This window comes from Ostrea edulis, chromosome 4 (assembly GCF_947568905.1).
Source record: "Ostrea edulis chromosome 4, xbOstEdul1.1, whole genome shotgun sequence".
Classification (NCBI taxonomy): Eukaryota; Metazoa; Mollusca; class Bivalvia; order Ostreida; family Ostreidae; genus Ostrea; species Ostrea edulis.
The window spans coordinates 62,238,136-62,254,840 of record NC_079167.1 but is presented as its reverse complement, the minus strand read 5'-3'; the positions used below and the strand labels follow the sequence as shown (position 1 = coordinate 62,254,840).

The following is a 16,705-nucleotide window of genomic DNA, read 5'->3' as shown; positions in this document are numbered from 1 at the left end:
CTGGCCCTATAGGTTTTTTTCTTTTTCTTTTGTTACCCTGAATTGATCCTTTCACAAATTTGGCCAATATTGAAAATTAAAATGTAATGAAATAAGGCTGGTAGATTTTTAAACAAATTCATCAGATGGTGATGAGTCACGTGTCTATGTCTTTTAGGTTTCCACGGATGCAGATCGTAGAATGGATGTCTTTCGTCATCACTTCCTGTCACACTCTGGTGCCAAAGCTTACACGAGGAAGTGGACTAAAGAAATAACATTGGACCCTGCAGGAACCTGGATGGTGGAGAAGGACCTCACCTGGGAATTTGCTAGGGATAAGGTAAATCTGGGAATTTGCTAGGGATAAGGAAAATCTGGGAATTTGCAAGAGATAAGGTAAATCTGGGAATTTGCAAGAGATAAGGTAAATCTGGGAATTTGCTTGGGATAAGGTAAATCTGGGAATTTGCTAGGGATAAGGAAAATCTGGGAATTTGTAAGGGATCAGGTAAATCTTGGAATTTGCTAGGGATAAGGTAAATCTTGGAATTTGCTAGGGATGAGGTAAATCTGGGAATTTGCTAGGGATAAGGTAAATCTGGGAATTTGCAAGAGATAAGGTAAATCTGGGAATTTGCTACACAGGCAAATGTGCCTCACGTGAATTTCACGTGAAATTCACATGAATTTCACGTGAAAATTTCTATGTGAAATTCACGTTAAAAGAGCATCAAATGTGAATTCACACGAAAAAAAATCACGTGAAATTCACATGAATTTCACGTGAAATTCACATAAAATTCACGTGAATTTCACGTGAAATCTTTAACATGAATTTCACATAAAATTCACGTGAATTTCACATAAACTTTATAACGTTAAATCATACATGGATATTTTGATACCCTGATTCTCGGGTTAAGATGAACACAAAAAGGAGTACAAATCTGCTTTCAATCTACTGATAATTTAATTGATTGAATTTGTTTTTACATGGTTGTCTTCATTGTCTTTTCTTTCTTTCTTTTAATCTCTGAAAAAGAAATATTTATGTATTAAAAGGACTGTTCAATATACAAAAGGAGTCATCTTAAGCCTTATGTACACATACTGTACTATGAATGAAATTGCATGTAGATGTAGCAGAAACGAAGAAAAAAAAGTTGCAAAATTATCAATAATTTGTGTTTGAAAGAAACATAACCTTTTATAGATCATCATACAGAATAGAATAGAATTATTATACAAGATACAGAAGGAAGTCATGGAATATGTTTTCAAATTGGCATCTTCTAATCCAGAGGCGATTTGAAAATGACTTTGCATTCCTCATTATATTATCTAGATGAAATCTATATAAATGCATTGCTTAAAATGAAACGATTGACATTGATAGAGCTTTCAAGCTTACATTCTTCTCATTTAAAACTATTGTTAAAGGGGGGAGCAACCAATATATATACATTTTATTGGCATTACGATATATATAACAATCGATGGACATTGTTACACATCACCCCCCCCCCCCCCCCCCCCCTTCAACGTGTCTGATGTCGATGATGCCTCTATGAAGGTAATATAGAACGTTACTTAGCACCCCTAATCAATATCTAAATCTATTAAATTATAAAAATTATGTTCTGAATTACGATTACCATGTTCTCTGATGAATAAGGAAAGATTAACAAACCGTGTAGAGTTATGCGATTCTGCGACACGTCCCCGAAGTGACTTCCGTATTTTCGCTGTCGTGCCTATTCGTTGACGTACCCCGTCTAAAGTAATTCTCATCAGTCTGAAATAAGCGGTTGCATTAGGAACTTTAGATCACATAAATGTAATAAGCCTAATGGCTTGAATTTACACTGAACATTTATAATTACAATGCTCAATCTCATCTTACCTGTAGAGTTTCTATGTACTTTCACATTCGCTGTCTTGCATACGTCAGACGCGTCAGACGGCTTACGCGAGTGTGACGTCACAGTCTTGTAAATATTACCGGAATCTGACTGTAGTGTAAAGCTTTATAGATATTTCTTAAAAGTTATCTAAATATACATGGACAGTAATGTTAAGGATTGTTTATGTTTTTCGCTTTCTTCGGAGTGCTAGAAATCTGTGTTTTCCTTTTGATTGACGATCTACAAATTCGGGATAGTGAATATGGCTATACGGCTGATAGAAAATTTTCATTTCTACATGCGTGTATCAGCAATTTCCAGTAGGTCTAACTTTATGCATACACCAGCTTCCAAGGTATCACACCGGTAATTATTCTCGATGTATCTAATAAGGAGGGGGGGGGGTAATTAAAATTGATGCCAAACTACCGACAGCGGAAAACAATACCATGGCATTTTTTCCCACCTGCACAATACTACCCTCAAATCACATGTATGTAAACAGCCCAAGTGCACCCCGACAAGTAGCCTGTTACTAACATCATAAAGCAGCGAGATAAAAACTTTAACTCATCTTCAGTAGTTTTACAAAACTGACCAAAACAACAATCTTTTGGAATGCATGGTTTTGAATATCCACCAGTTTCAATTTCTAAAGGGTGGGCAAATATTCTTAGCTATTTAAAACGTACTACTCTCACAAATGGAAATTTCAAATGGTCTTATTAGTTTTAATTCATAGTTCTTTCTGATTTTACTGTAAAATAGTAATTTTCCATGTGTAGAAAATTTCGTGGTTTTGAAGTTGCATATTCTAACTCTATCAATATAGTGATTCTTCAAGTAGTTGGAAAATATGCTTTCATTAATATCTATGATGATGGGAGATTTAATTTATATTTTAATTCTTAAGAGAAAAAATAATGGGAAATGAGAGAAATCAGGTGTGGAAAGTACATGTAATCATACTGCGTATAGAACTACAATGCAAGTTAATAATTTCGCAAATAAACGAGGAGAGGGAGGCGTGAGCAGGATCTACTTTATTGGTTGTTTGCTTACATTTTATAAATGTACTCTAACTTTTGAATTGCCTAATCTCCATATCGTTTTATATTTTACCTTAATTTTATTTATTTTTTCGCTTGAATATATTAAGAAGTGTGAATATTTCACTTTAATCGCTTTTCTTGTGAAATTTTTAACGTGAATAGCTTTTCACGTGAAATTGTTCGTGTGAATTTCACATGAAGAAATTTCACGTGAAATTCGTGTGAATCTTTTCACGTGAAATTCACGTGAATCAACGTTCACATTATTTCCTTGCGAAAATCAAATCACATTAAAATTTTCGCAAGGAACTAATGTGAAAAGTGATATAATGCTTTTTACGTGAAAAGTGATATAATTTAACTTTTCACGTGAAATTCATGTGAAAAATTTAACGTGAATTTCATGTGAATTGCTGTTTACGTGAAATTCATGTGAATATTTGAACGTGAATTTCACGTGAAAAGTGATTCACGTGAAATTCATGTGGACATATTAACGTGAATTTCACGTGAATCACTTTTCACGTGAAATTCACATGAAATTTACGTGAATTTCACGTGAAAGGTTCATGTGAATTTCACGTGAACAGCATTTCACGTGAAATTCACGTGAGGCACATTTGCCTGTGTAGGGATAAGGTAAATTTTGTGAAGTGTACATGTATGTTTGAGGAAACAAGATGATGACAGAAGTTATTCATTGTAGCCAAACTTTATGAAAAATGCAAACAGGTAATTTTGAAATTGGGAGCTGTGACATATTTTGTCACAAAAAAGCTACCCAATAAACAATTCATCTTAAAAATTCAAATTGCATTGGATCTTTATTAATAATTTCTCTCCTGACTATTCACACACAAATTTAAGTATAGCAGCCTAAAAGTACATGTTCATGAATTTTCTAAATTCTTTTTGTTGAAAAAAAATCACTCATGTGATTACTTTTTTGCAAAATCAGTTTTTATACGCCAATCTTTAGACAGGACATGTTAATGTACAGTGATGTCTGTGTGTCCATCTCTCCATCCATCAGTTTTTATATGCCCATCTTTAAACAGGACATGTTAATGTACAGTGATGTCTGTGTGTCCATCTCTCCATCCATCAGTTTTTATATGCCCATCTTTAAACAGGACATGTTAATGTACAGTGATGTCTGTGTGTCCATCTCTCCATCCATCAGTTTTTATATGCCCATCTTTAAACAGGACATGTTAATGTACAGTGATGTCTGTGTGTCCGTCTGTCCATTCATCTCTTTGGGGTTCTCTGTTTCTATTTTCATTTCTCTGTCACATATCAAGCTGAGACTTGCTGTGTAGTTTCTTTGTGGATCACAGTAGATCATGTTGCAAATTTGATCCAGTTTCACCCCTATATTTGAAATTTAATTTTATATGGAAGGTACACAATTTGTCCATCTAACTCCTCTCTTAGAGGACCCTCCAGTTTTACAGAGTGTTTGCACTAGTATCAAAGATTTTCATGTGGCAAGGATTTTGATTTTCTTGAATCTCTTAGAAAATTACAGGTTGTTGGACATAGTCAATTTTGACGAAATATTACATAGAGAGTATGTCACAGCTTGATGATGGATGATATTACCTCAAGTAAAGTTCTACAACTCGTGACATTTTTGCCATGATTGCTAATCAATGTCATAATTTTAAAAAAACCACCATAATGAAAACACTGTACATACACTTTTGACAAGCATATGCATCATTTCCCATACTCTGGCTGGTGTTCATGAAAACATATCATCATATGTATGAGAGAGAAAATTAACACTACATGTAGATATTATTGTAATGTATCAGAAAGTGATGCAAGACCAAACATTTGAGAAGTTAATGATTTGCAAAATTACATGAAAATGAAAACTTTGTAAAAAAGCTAGAATGACCTGTGTCCTTTTTTTTTTCAGGTAAAGGAGCCAACCTATATATCTGTGCCTATTGAGAGAGAACGAGAAGATAGCTTTGTTGCTGTGTCGGACATTGTAAGTTAATTCTTGGTAAATCATTCTGCAAAAAATGAAAATTTGATTGAAATCTTTTCGTAGTCATTATTTTATTTTAAAAATCTGTTTTAGGACAATAAAGATTGGATTTGTGTCTGCAAGAGTGAAACAGGGGATGGAAGATGGTTTGTGATAGTATACCATACTTATTTTATAGTTCTCAATGACGATTAGACATATGTGGTATAGAAAAAGACTACATAGTTCAGTTATAAGATAATGTGTTTCAGATTTTAATGGAATTTCTTGTCTAACATCTGTCATTCAATTTTTGTTGAAAATAATTCTTCAAAGTATTTTTCCATATTTTTAGCAAAACATGCAAGAATTTATCTAAATATGGAGAAGCTGTACCCCCAAATGACTCTGGGAGAAAGGTATATTATGATAAGGACAATAGAATTTATCTTCTAGATTAGATTCTTAGATACCTGTACACATATGCCAGCACTCAGCATGGTTAAAAATTTAATTTATGTCCACAAAACAAGATAGAAAAAGTGCTGATAAGACTAGGATAAAAAAAACTTGGTCCTCATATTCACCCATCATAGATGGACTACATAATGATACGGTGCAGAGTTTGTGTTTTTCTCTTGTCTGTCTCTTTATCCATCAGCACCTTGTGGGAAGGATAAAAAGAGTACCAATAAGGCTAGGATAATCAAACTTGGTACACATGTTCTTTATGGTGTTATTTCTCAAGATCAAAAGTCACTGGTCAAGGTCATACTTTTATGGGTAATGAAGGAAACAGAACTAATAAGGCTAGGATCATAAAATTTGATGTACATGTTCCCCATAGTGTCAAGTGTATTTCAAAAAGTGATATGTTGCTTCTCAAGTTATACTTCATTAAGAGTGAATTATTTCTTTAATTTGATATTTAACAAGCCATCTTGGAGCTAATCACTCTGCTGGTGGTATGCCTCTTGATAATGAAATATATAGCTTTATCTAGTGAAAAAACAATCCTAACATTTTTTGATGATGAAAAAAAAGCAACATTTTACTCAACCTGGACTTCTCTTTTTACATTAATTGGGAAACTTCACAATTTTGACGTTCTCTTTATTTTCCCATACTCATTTATTTATCCCCTGTATTTTGCAGGTTGTACACATCAATCTGAGGAAACACAAAGCAATGACTCACATTGTAATCATGGTACCTAGAACTCATGAAAAGGTATATTATCTAGTGTTTTATGAAAGGATTTATGGAAACAGGGAGTAAGATTGTTCATGGAAAGGGCATACTTCAATTTTCAAATGATAGAACAATAAAAATTTTCTCAGAAACACTTGCTTTAACCTATTCACCAAACTGACCAATCGAAGTTCCATTGTAGAATTTCTCAATAAACATACTAATTTCCATCCAAAAAGTACATAATTTTCTTTTCCATTTACATGTAGCTTGTTTTTATCATGTTAAAATGAACAGTTAATATCTCTTTTCTTGGGAAACTTTGAAAGCAATACATAAAGTTAGTATTATAAAGCTATTAAAGTTTTCTCAATTAATCCTGGTAAATTTGTTATTATGAGGGGATATTTGGACAGGACATGTTACTCGATTAATCCAGGTAAATTTGTTATTATGAGGGGATATTTGGACAGGACATGTTACTCGATTAATCCAGGTAAATTTGTTATTATGAGGGGATATTTGGACAGGACATGTTACTCGATTAATCCAGGTAAATTTGTTATTATGAGGGGATATTTGGACAGGACATGTTACTCGATTAATCCAGGTAAATTTGTTATTATGTGATATGTTATAAATTTGTTATTATGTGATATGTTATAGATTTGTTATTATGAGGGGATATTTGAAATGTTCTGAATACCAATGCACTTTTAAAAATGTATCGTTTTTACTTTAAAAATGTTTGCATCAATACTCTCCATTGACTTGAATAAATTATCCATTTTGCGAACAGACTATGCACGATCTGGGGCCTTTAGTCAGTTTCTCCGATCCAAACCTTGTTATTGCACCAAGTGTCGGGTTAAAAAATAAATCCAAGTTTCATCACCAGTAACAATCTCATTTAATCGCCGTTGATCATAGCAAAGTAACTGAGTGGCCATTTCTACATGGATGCGTATTTGCTCTTCAGTAAGGAGATGGGAGACCCATGGACTGTAGTGTAAACTTTCTGAAACTTTTTAAAACTGTTCTTTTAGAATGCGAAAAACAGCTGATGAATCAATGTAATATTTTTGCAAGGTCTTCCATGGTATATCTTCAGCAATTGCAGTGTTCACAGCAATGGTGTCTTTTTTCGTATATGTGCCAACCAGAACAAGATTCATCTTCAAGTGACTTTCTGCCCAATTTATTTGAAATGACGTGTCCACCTTAATACTGATGTATATGAGAGTAAATTTTGTCCAAATCAGCTTTAATGTCATTTGACATAAACTCTAATAACGCGCAAACTTATCTGTAAGCTCTTTGTTCAGTTGAAAAGTTGTTCTCTTTTCAGTTTTCACTCATTTTTTACATCAGTGTAAGATATCTTGAATATGACGTTCATATATTACATCATATCTTTCGGAAATTTTTTTATTGACGTCACATTTAAAGCATGTTTTCCTGATGTTCACAGACATACCAAAAATATTACAAGTACAATTGGAATATTTTGAAATTCGTTTCTGTAGAGCCATTAGACAAAAGCCATTCTTTTATTGTTTAGTATACCTCAATATACACTGTTAAGTAGTTTTAATGTGAAATATTGCGTGAGGAATGTGTGAAGCACTTTCTTTGATAAAGACAATGAATTGACATCTTCTGAGCTACCATTTTTTGCAACAGGTAGAAGTGATGGGGGATATTTACCGGAGGGATGACAGACACCTCAGCTACCGAATGCCAGGGTTTCTGGATATGTTGATGACCTACCCCGAGAGTGTGACCCAGGGGACGGGAATCCTAACACTCTTTAATGACACCCTCTTCTATGACCTTCATCTGCTAAACATGGATCAAATTCTCAAAGCTTTTACTGTGAAGCTTGAGCCAAAGAAATGCTTAGCAACTAAACCAGGTTTGAGAAACCATAAATGTTGATACAGTTTAATGAATGAAATTATTGAACATTAATACAGTCAAAGGTTTGTGATGGTTTGTATCTAAGTGATTATTAAGTTTTGAATTTTTGATGCTTTGCTTTGATTAATGTTCTGTTTGTGTTGAGCTTTGGATTATTAGGCATATTTTTTGTATACACTGCTTTCATATAAATGTTCTCACTGGTTATTTTATGTCATCACTGGTTATTTCATATCGTCACTGGTTATTTTATGTCCTCACTCATTATTTTATGTCCTCACTCATTATTATATGTCATCACTGGTTATTTCATATCATCACTGGTTATTTCACATCATCACTGGTTATTTCACATCATCACTGGTTATTTTATGTCATCACTAGTTATTTTATGTCATCACTGGTTATTTTAGATTTACATGATGATGATTTTATATCATCACTGGTTATTTCGTATCATCACTGGTTATTTCATATCATCACTGGTTATTTTATATCATCACTAGTTATTTTATGTCATCACTGGTTATTTTAGATTTACATAATGATGATTTTATATCATCACTGGTTATTTCACATCATCACTGGTTATTTTATATCATCACTGGTTATTTCATGTTGTCACCGGTTATTTCATGTCATCACTGGTTATTTCATGTTGTCACCGGTTATTTTTCATCATCACTAGTTATTTTAAATCATTACTGGTTATTTTATATCATCACTGGTTATTTCATGTTGTCATTGGTTATTTTATGTCATCACTGGTTATTTTATATCATCACTGGTTATTTCATGTTGTCACTGGTTATTCTATATCATCACTGGTTATTTCATATCATCACTGGTTATTTTATGTCATCACTGGTTATTTTATGTCATCACTGGTTATTTCATGTCATCACTGGTTATTTTATATCATCACTGGTTATTTTATGTCCTCACTGGTTATTTCATGTCATCACTGGTTATTTTATATCATCACTGGTTATTTTATGTCATCACCGGTTATTTTATGTCATCACCGGTTATTTTATGTCATCACCGGTTATTTTATATCATCACCGGTTATTTTATGTCATCACCGGTTATTTCATGTCATCACCGGTTATTTCATGTCATCACTGGTTATTTCATGTCCTCACTGGTTATTTTATGTCATCACTGGTTATTTTATGTCCTCACTGGTTATTTCATGTCATCACTGGTTATTTTATATCATCACTGGTTATTTTAGATTTACATGATGGTTATATGATGAAGCTGCAGATACCAGGCAGTAATGAAGACACATTTTCATTTAACAAGTAAGCAATGATAAAATTAAGTGGATACTAATCAAAATATGCAACAAAGGTCCTATTTTAAACAGCAAACAGTGCAATGACCTCCATATGAATTGTTGTATATTGTTTAACGTCCCTCTCGAGAATTGTTTCGATCGTGTGAAGACGTCATCATTGTCTGTGAAGGTCTGCAAAATTTTTGCCTATGCTCGGCCCTTACGGCCTTTGATCAGGGAGGGATCTTTATCGTGCCATACCTGCTTTGACACGGGGCCTCGGTTTTTGTGGTCTCATCTAAAGGACCGTACATTTCGTTGCTTACGACAAGCAAGGGGTACTGAGGACTTATTCTAACCTGGATCGCCAATTATTTGGATGCACTTCTAATAAAATGATAAGTCCTGCTGAAAACAAATGATGGCCATGATGTATGCAAGTGATGATAAATCACAAAAATTACTTTTAACCAAACAAATGTTATTTTTACAGTTCATAATACATGTGCATACTCTAGATCTCCTTGTTTAAAGGACACATCGCATGTTTTTAAACTTTTTAATTTTTTCAGCAAAATTAATACATTTCATGTCTAAAACTACTTTACATGTGTTTTAAATGAAACAGTTTGTGTAGTTTTCGAGTTTGAAAGCGATGAAATTCAAATCTTGCGATATGCATATTTTCTTCGATATTTTACGCGCCATTATCTGTGACGTCATATGCGACCTCGAGCAAGAAGATTTGAAAACAGTTGTTAGCCATTTCATAAACAGATTGGATTTAATTGACAAACAAACAATTATCACATTAACGGCATGTAAATAACACTTCATCAATGTGTTTTGTGACATTTAAGATGTACATGCTGTCAGTAGAAAGGATTAAGACTGTTTATTTTTCAATTTTCGAAGGAAGGTATGCCAGGACAAGCTGTGAATATTTTTGTCGGCACAACAACTTTGTCTTAAAAAAACCCAGTAGAATTTGTCCCTGTACTTTTTTAAACAAGCACTTGGACAAAGACGTAGATAAACTGCGAGAAAATGGTTCTATCGAAGCTACGCACTGTTACATATAGGCCAACGGCATATGCTTTCCGTTCTGCTCTCAAATTCAATACACACTCGCACCAACTGACCTTCACCTTGTAACAACATATTGGCAGAACTTCGCTAGCAATGTCTACCAACTGGTAGTTTTAAAAAAGAAATTTAAAGATAAAAGATAATTGAACTTTCAATTATAAATAATAAAATATGATATTTCACAACTTTGAATTGAATTATAATGCTTTCATTTTTTTTTAAAGGAACGCGTACGTGTTTACAACAACAGCACGCCGCGCTCCCATTTCCTAAGTAACAACGTGTAGATAACAAAATATGATTAATAAAATTGCTTGAATAATATAATTTTAAAGTATTGTGATTTTCACAATAAGTTTGATCATTATTATTATTATTTTCTTTTCGAAATGCACCCGTGACAGTAGGCCTAGTTGTGAATGATACATAATCGTATCATAATTTAGGCCTATCTAACTTCTCCAAAAATAAATTTAATAATAATTGCACTGTTTATTTTAGAAAAGCAACAACGCTAATTACAGTTGTTTACAGAAATGGCATTACCAAATAGTGTTTAGATATTGATCCCATGTAAACATTATTTACTCGCAAATTTATGCAGACTTCATACTCGCTTTTCTCGCTACATTTGGGTCGCTATTTGTATGCACTGATGGCTAAATGATATAAAACTCGGGAAATTTGTTAACATCGAAATAAATGTTATCCATGGTAAATAAATTAGGCCCCTAAAACCCGAGTTTTTAAAAATTTCTAACACTACTTTTACAACAAGTTGATCAACGAAGGTCGCATATGACGTCACTGTACCACGTGACTACCTATCTAATTAACTAGGCTTTTTGAAATCGGGGCTTAGATTTAAGTCCGTATTGTGGCTAATTATCACAAAACTTCAGCGAGCGAACTATTACAATTAATTTCTATAAGCATACGGAAGACAAAACACATATTATTCTGTATACTTTGAAAACACGAGATGTGTCCTTTAATGAATTTATAGGTTGTAGTTCTACCTTTGTTTCACAAGTGGCCTATTCAGGATCTGTATTTGGATTTCAGGTTGAATGAGATTGGGTACCTACCAGTGAAGCTACAGAGTGGTAACATGGACTATAATGAAGACATCCAGCTCAAAGTGTACACAGACCCCTCATGTACCTACCAACTCAAAATACTGGTGTCCCCTGTGCACATGCTGGGTCAGGTAGGTGTCAGGTGATCACTGTCCAATGGTGCAGGTAGACCTTGCTTTCAAACATTTACGTTTGTCATAATTTCACAACAGGACCAATAAAAAAAAACTGAAGTTCAAAGTGACATGAAATCAAATTTGCAATTGATATTAGGCAAGGGAAATAACTCCTCTACCTGTCAGTGTTGCACATATAGCTGTATTAGAGATTATTGTATGAGGGATTGATACATTATCTTCTTTAATGTACGTGCAATATATAATGAGGTGCATATTTTTATAAAGATTGCAATTTGCAGAGAAAATAACTCCCCGTCTTAATACCTTACAAGACAGGATAACACAAAAATGATTTACTAATTCCTATGGTTATTGGTTACATGGTACCAAAACAAATTTTGCACAAACTAAAGAACTTTGCAGATTGATTGGGTTTAAGTAGTCACTGTTGTGCACCAGACAGGGGACATAACTTGTGGATGACAATGAAGATACATGGAAATGTCTTTTCACTTGAAATTAGATATAAAGGTATAAAACGTTACCTTACTACTGTAAGAATGGATCACTACAAAGATGACTATAACTGTTGGTGATCATGTCTTGTTGAGCATTTCGAGAAGACTGCTATGATAAATTCTTTGATAAAAGTTTGGGCGAAAGTTTAGTTGAATTCAAAATATGAGTTTTGTATTAATTTCATGGACTGTTTTGTAAAATACTTACAATACTGAGAAAAAGAGCCCTATCCAACAGTACACCTGTATCTGAACTTACTGTACCTAACTATTTAATCATGTGATATATAGCGACCATAGTGTTCCACATTGTTATTGTAGTTATAATCTAGCTCATCTGATCGAAAAGAAAGGGTAACAATCCTGTATGTAAATTGTTAAGAAGAGAAAAATTTGACATTAAGACATATTGTAACATATGTAGATAAGGTGTTTGTTTTGGATATTCTCTAACTCATTGGATGCAGTTAGCTTTTCTCAAGGAATGATATCCCTTTGCTCTTTATTTATTCACAAATGTCAAGTGCAACTCATCTTTGATTATCCCCCATTTTGTTTTGCACCTGTTGGTCAATCTGTAGACCAAGTCTTGTCCGCTCTATAGCTAGAGAACCCTTTGCTTGACAGTTACCTAACTTGGTACAGTGGTTATCACTACAGAGTAAATGACTCCTTTTGATTTTTAAGTTAAAATGTTAAGTCTGTTGGTCTGTAGACAGTCTTGTCCGCTCCATATCTAAAGAACCCTTCACTCGACAGATATCAAACTTGGTACAATGGCTGCCCCTTAGGCCTTAGAGAGTAGATGACCCCAACTGATTTTCAGGTCAAGGGTCAAACTGGCCATTGTAAAATCATGTCAGCTCAATATCTAGAGATGCTTTGCTTGACAGACACTAGGTTGGTACACTAGTTCTACCAAAGAAGTTGTTGACTACTTTTGATTTTGAGATCAAAAGGTTAATAGTAAATGGTCAAACTATTCTGGAAATATATATAAAATATTGTCTGCTCAATATCTTAAAAAAATCCTTTGCTTGACAGTTACCAAACTTGGTACAGTGGTTGCCTCCAAAGAGTAGATAACCCCAGTTGATTTTCAGGTCAACGGTCGCGGGTCAAACAAACTTTATTTGGTAAGCTAGCTATTGTCTGTTCAATATCATCTTAAGAATGCTTGGCTTGACGGACATCAAACCTATCAATTTTGAGACTACAAGGACAAGGGTCAAACTGGACACAGTAAGAAATGGTCTGCTCAATATCTGGAAAACCCCTTGTTTGAGAAACATTAAATCTGGTGCACTAGTTTTACCTAACGAATAGGTGGCTCCTATTGATTTTGAGGTCAAAAGTTAATGGTCAAATTATTATGGACAAAAAATGTCCATTCAATATCCAAGAATCCTTTGCTTGACAGTTAGCAAACTTGGTATAATGGTTTCCCCTAGAGAGTAGATGGCCCCTATTGATTTTGAGGTCACAAGGTGAAGGTCAATGGTCAAACTACTCCAGACATAAGATTTCATGTGCTCAAAATCTTGAGAACCCTTTACTTGACAGACATCAAACTTGGTACACTGGTGCCCCAAGAGAGTAGATGGCCCCCATTGATTTGCAAGTGATAAGGTCAAAGGTCACAACTCAAATGACTGGTTTATATTTGGAAATGTATGTTCAGTATCTTGAGAGATCAAACTTACCATGGTTGCCTCTGACTAGTAGATAACCCAAATTTTTCACTATCACTACAGACACTCTAAATATATCATTGCTCTTTTTCAGTATTGCCTCATGGGGGCATATATGTTTTTGAAACATTATTTGTTTACCTTTCTTTTTAAACATTTGTGTCAGGTCTATATCATCACAGCAGGGTTTATTTATTTTTTTACCATTTATACTTGTATATGAATATTTTTTTTCTTCTTTAAAAGACACAGTGTTGTATTGAAAACTTTGATTTAACTGTCAAGTTTGAATAAATAGACTTTCTTTAAACAGTGAATTAGATAATTTCTGTGTCTCAGTTCAAGCATTTCAGGTTTAGAACTGAGAAAGTATAGCAAATATGAGAATGTTATATTTTGATATTTGCACAAGTTTTCAGATCTTTTCTTTACTGTGTGGTTTTTTTCACATTCTTTCATGAAGTTCTTCTATGGGTTGATTTAAGGACATTCTTTAAAATTTTCATAAAACAGGTTTGATAACAAATCAAATACTGGAATTCCAAGAGACAAGAAAGAACTAGACACTCTGTCAGAATGGATAAAAAGTATAGGAGGAGTATTAAAATCTCATATTAGACAGGTTCAAACAAATATGTACCATACATCCTTCCGTGTTTAGTATACCAGAAGTGAAGAAAGAATTGGATAGGTTACATGAGGAATATGTATTGGTTCCAGCTGAGAATGCTTGTAACAAACCTAGCTTAAATTCCACATTTGGTAATCCCATGTATACTCCTTCCCTTCTGAAAAACCATATTCTTCAAAATCACATTTTAGTTGTAAACCTATTTAATATTGGACAAATGAATATGAATTACCTTACCTAATTTCCTATACTGGATTCCAAACCTTCACAAATCCCTTAAAAAAAGAAATACATTGCAGAATCCAGGAAATGTTCTACCAAGCCCCTATCTTTACTCCTTACAAAAATATTAATTGCTATGAAGGAGAAACTTCAGGCATATTGTGCCACAACATATGCGAGAAGTAGTGAAAATGAAATGTGGATTTTCAAAAACATTTTTCAAATTTTTGAAATCACAAAACTTTTTCAAAATCAACAGCATCAAAAACGTATTGAACAATGAAAGTAATAGTAAAATTATCAAATGATGATCAAAAGGAACAGAATGCTGATTACCAATGGGTTGAATTGTTGTGTTCAGATTATCATTTGGACTCCTGTATAAAAATTGTAATTGATTTTTTTTTGGGGGGGGGGGGGGTAGTGACATCAGATAAAAGTAAATGTATGTCTCTTTCAACGTAATTCTAAGTGAAAAAAAATACAACATTTTTATTCAAAATTAGCAGGTGGTTTTGTTGACACTCATTGATGTCATTTCAAAATGAATGACACTTTAGGTATGTGATATTAAAAGCCCATTTTGCTACAGTATTTACCAGTTGATAAACACATCAGTGGAGCTGTCACATCTCCCAGCGGTCGTTTGTTGACACAACTTATTGCCAATAGTCCAATGAAAGAAGATGAGTTTATTGGTGTTGTTAGGGGGCTTATTGAAGAGATAATGAAAATAAGTCTACACATCTCGACTGATAAGGCGGTGAATTGTTGAATGCCCTCTTTACACATTTAGAACTCTTCAAAGTTGGAGATATCTTTATTAGGTTATCCCCACAGTATCTTGTCACTATAAGGCAATATCACAGATTTATAAGTTGGATATTGAAGACGCTGTCATCAGCTTAAAAAAAGAATTAAAATTTTGAGGGGAATAGTGAAGTATCGTAGTTGGTTTACTAACATCAAAGTATTTTAAGCTGCATTATCACATGGTTGTCTAATGTGTCCTTTCTAAAGAAGACATGCCGTAATCTGCTTGTTGTTCTGGTATTGTTCTTTTAATCGATAATTAGATTGCTAATTGGTGAATTGTCTCTGTCAACTATTTTCATGTTTACCAAAAAGTGAATTGTTTAATACTGCATATGTGAATTGGATTTAGAAAATCACCTATATAGCCTGCAGTCCAATATGATGATGACAATAAGTTTATTGTGTATGGTGAATGAGACTAGAAATCCATTGTAGTATTCACTTGTCATCCACACAGTATTGTTACGCAGTTCATACATATTTTCCTTTCATATACACTTCATTTGTTTCATTTCCTTTGCAAATTAAATTGATTTTAGATAGTGTGTTAACTGCACCTTTATTCTTTTATAATTTACCTAGAGCAAGAATGCACTCAAGCAGAAAAGTGCTGATGAAACGGCTATTGAATTAATGGCCAATCATGGGCCAAATTATTACCCTACAAATGTCGCTGGAGCAAAATTCATGTGGCTAAGAGCATTGAAAGGAAACCATGCAATCTGTATCCAAGGATGTTTTTGGAGGTTTTAGAGGCCAGGGACATATTTTCTTCATTGTAATAGTTACAGATATATCTATGTAAATTCCAGATTCTCTCACTATATTTTTTAGATCAGGTGGCATTATATATCTTACAGAAAAAATGAAATCTATTTTTATGACAAAGAAGAACAGAAGCACATTGACTTACTCAGGATTTACTTTCAAAATCAATAAACTCATGCATACATAGACTTTTATGTTTTATATTTCAACCCCCTACATAATGTACTTGGAAAGTAAATGCTGACTTAAGATTCATCACAAGTAATTCTTAATGTCATTTTTCTGTCATGTGATCAAGTTCTGAACAGGATTGGTGTTCGAAATCTGAAAGATTGAAGGGAAGCGTTTTGTTTTAAACATTCCATTTGCTATGAGTGTGCGTCTCAACAACAAAAAATTTCAATTATTTGTTGTGTTTCAAACGATTAAAGTGCAGAGTAGCTGAGATCACTTTTATTTT

General features: G+C 33.6%; 1 protein-coding gene and 1 long non-coding RNA gene across 2 annotated transcripts in view; one reads left to right on the top strand and one right to left on the bottom strand.

Annotated features, from left to right (window-relative positions):
• Positions 1–16,705, top strand: part of LOC125668350 (GPI inositol-deacylase-like) — a 59,240-nt gene that overhangs the window by 12,610 nt on the left and 29,925 nt on the right. The window contains exons 13-20 of the mRNA XM_056163276.1: positions 158–322; positions 4,866–4,940; positions 5,034–5,086; positions 5,275–5,338; positions 6,075–6,149; positions 7,794–8,025; positions 9,268–9,337; positions 11,467–11,611. Coding sequence (XP_056019251.1) covers positions 158–322; positions 4,866–4,940; positions 5,034–5,086; positions 5,275–5,338; positions 6,075–6,149; positions 7,794–8,025; positions 9,268–9,337; positions 11,467–11,611 — 879 coding nt within the window. The remainder of the gene's footprint in view (positions 1–157; positions 323–4,865; positions 4,941–5,033; positions 5,087–5,274; positions 5,339–6,074; positions 6,150–7,793; positions 8,026–9,267; positions 9,338–11,466; positions 11,612–16,705) is intronic.
• Positions 931–2,850, bottom strand: LOC130054242 (uncharacterized). The gene is made up of 3 exons (XR_008802532.1): positions 1,886–2,850; positions 1,673–1,777; positions 931–1,015 (listed from the first exon to the last, which is right to left on the bottom strand). It is a non-coding gene; the product is annotated as an uncharacterized LOC130054242 (long non-coding RNA).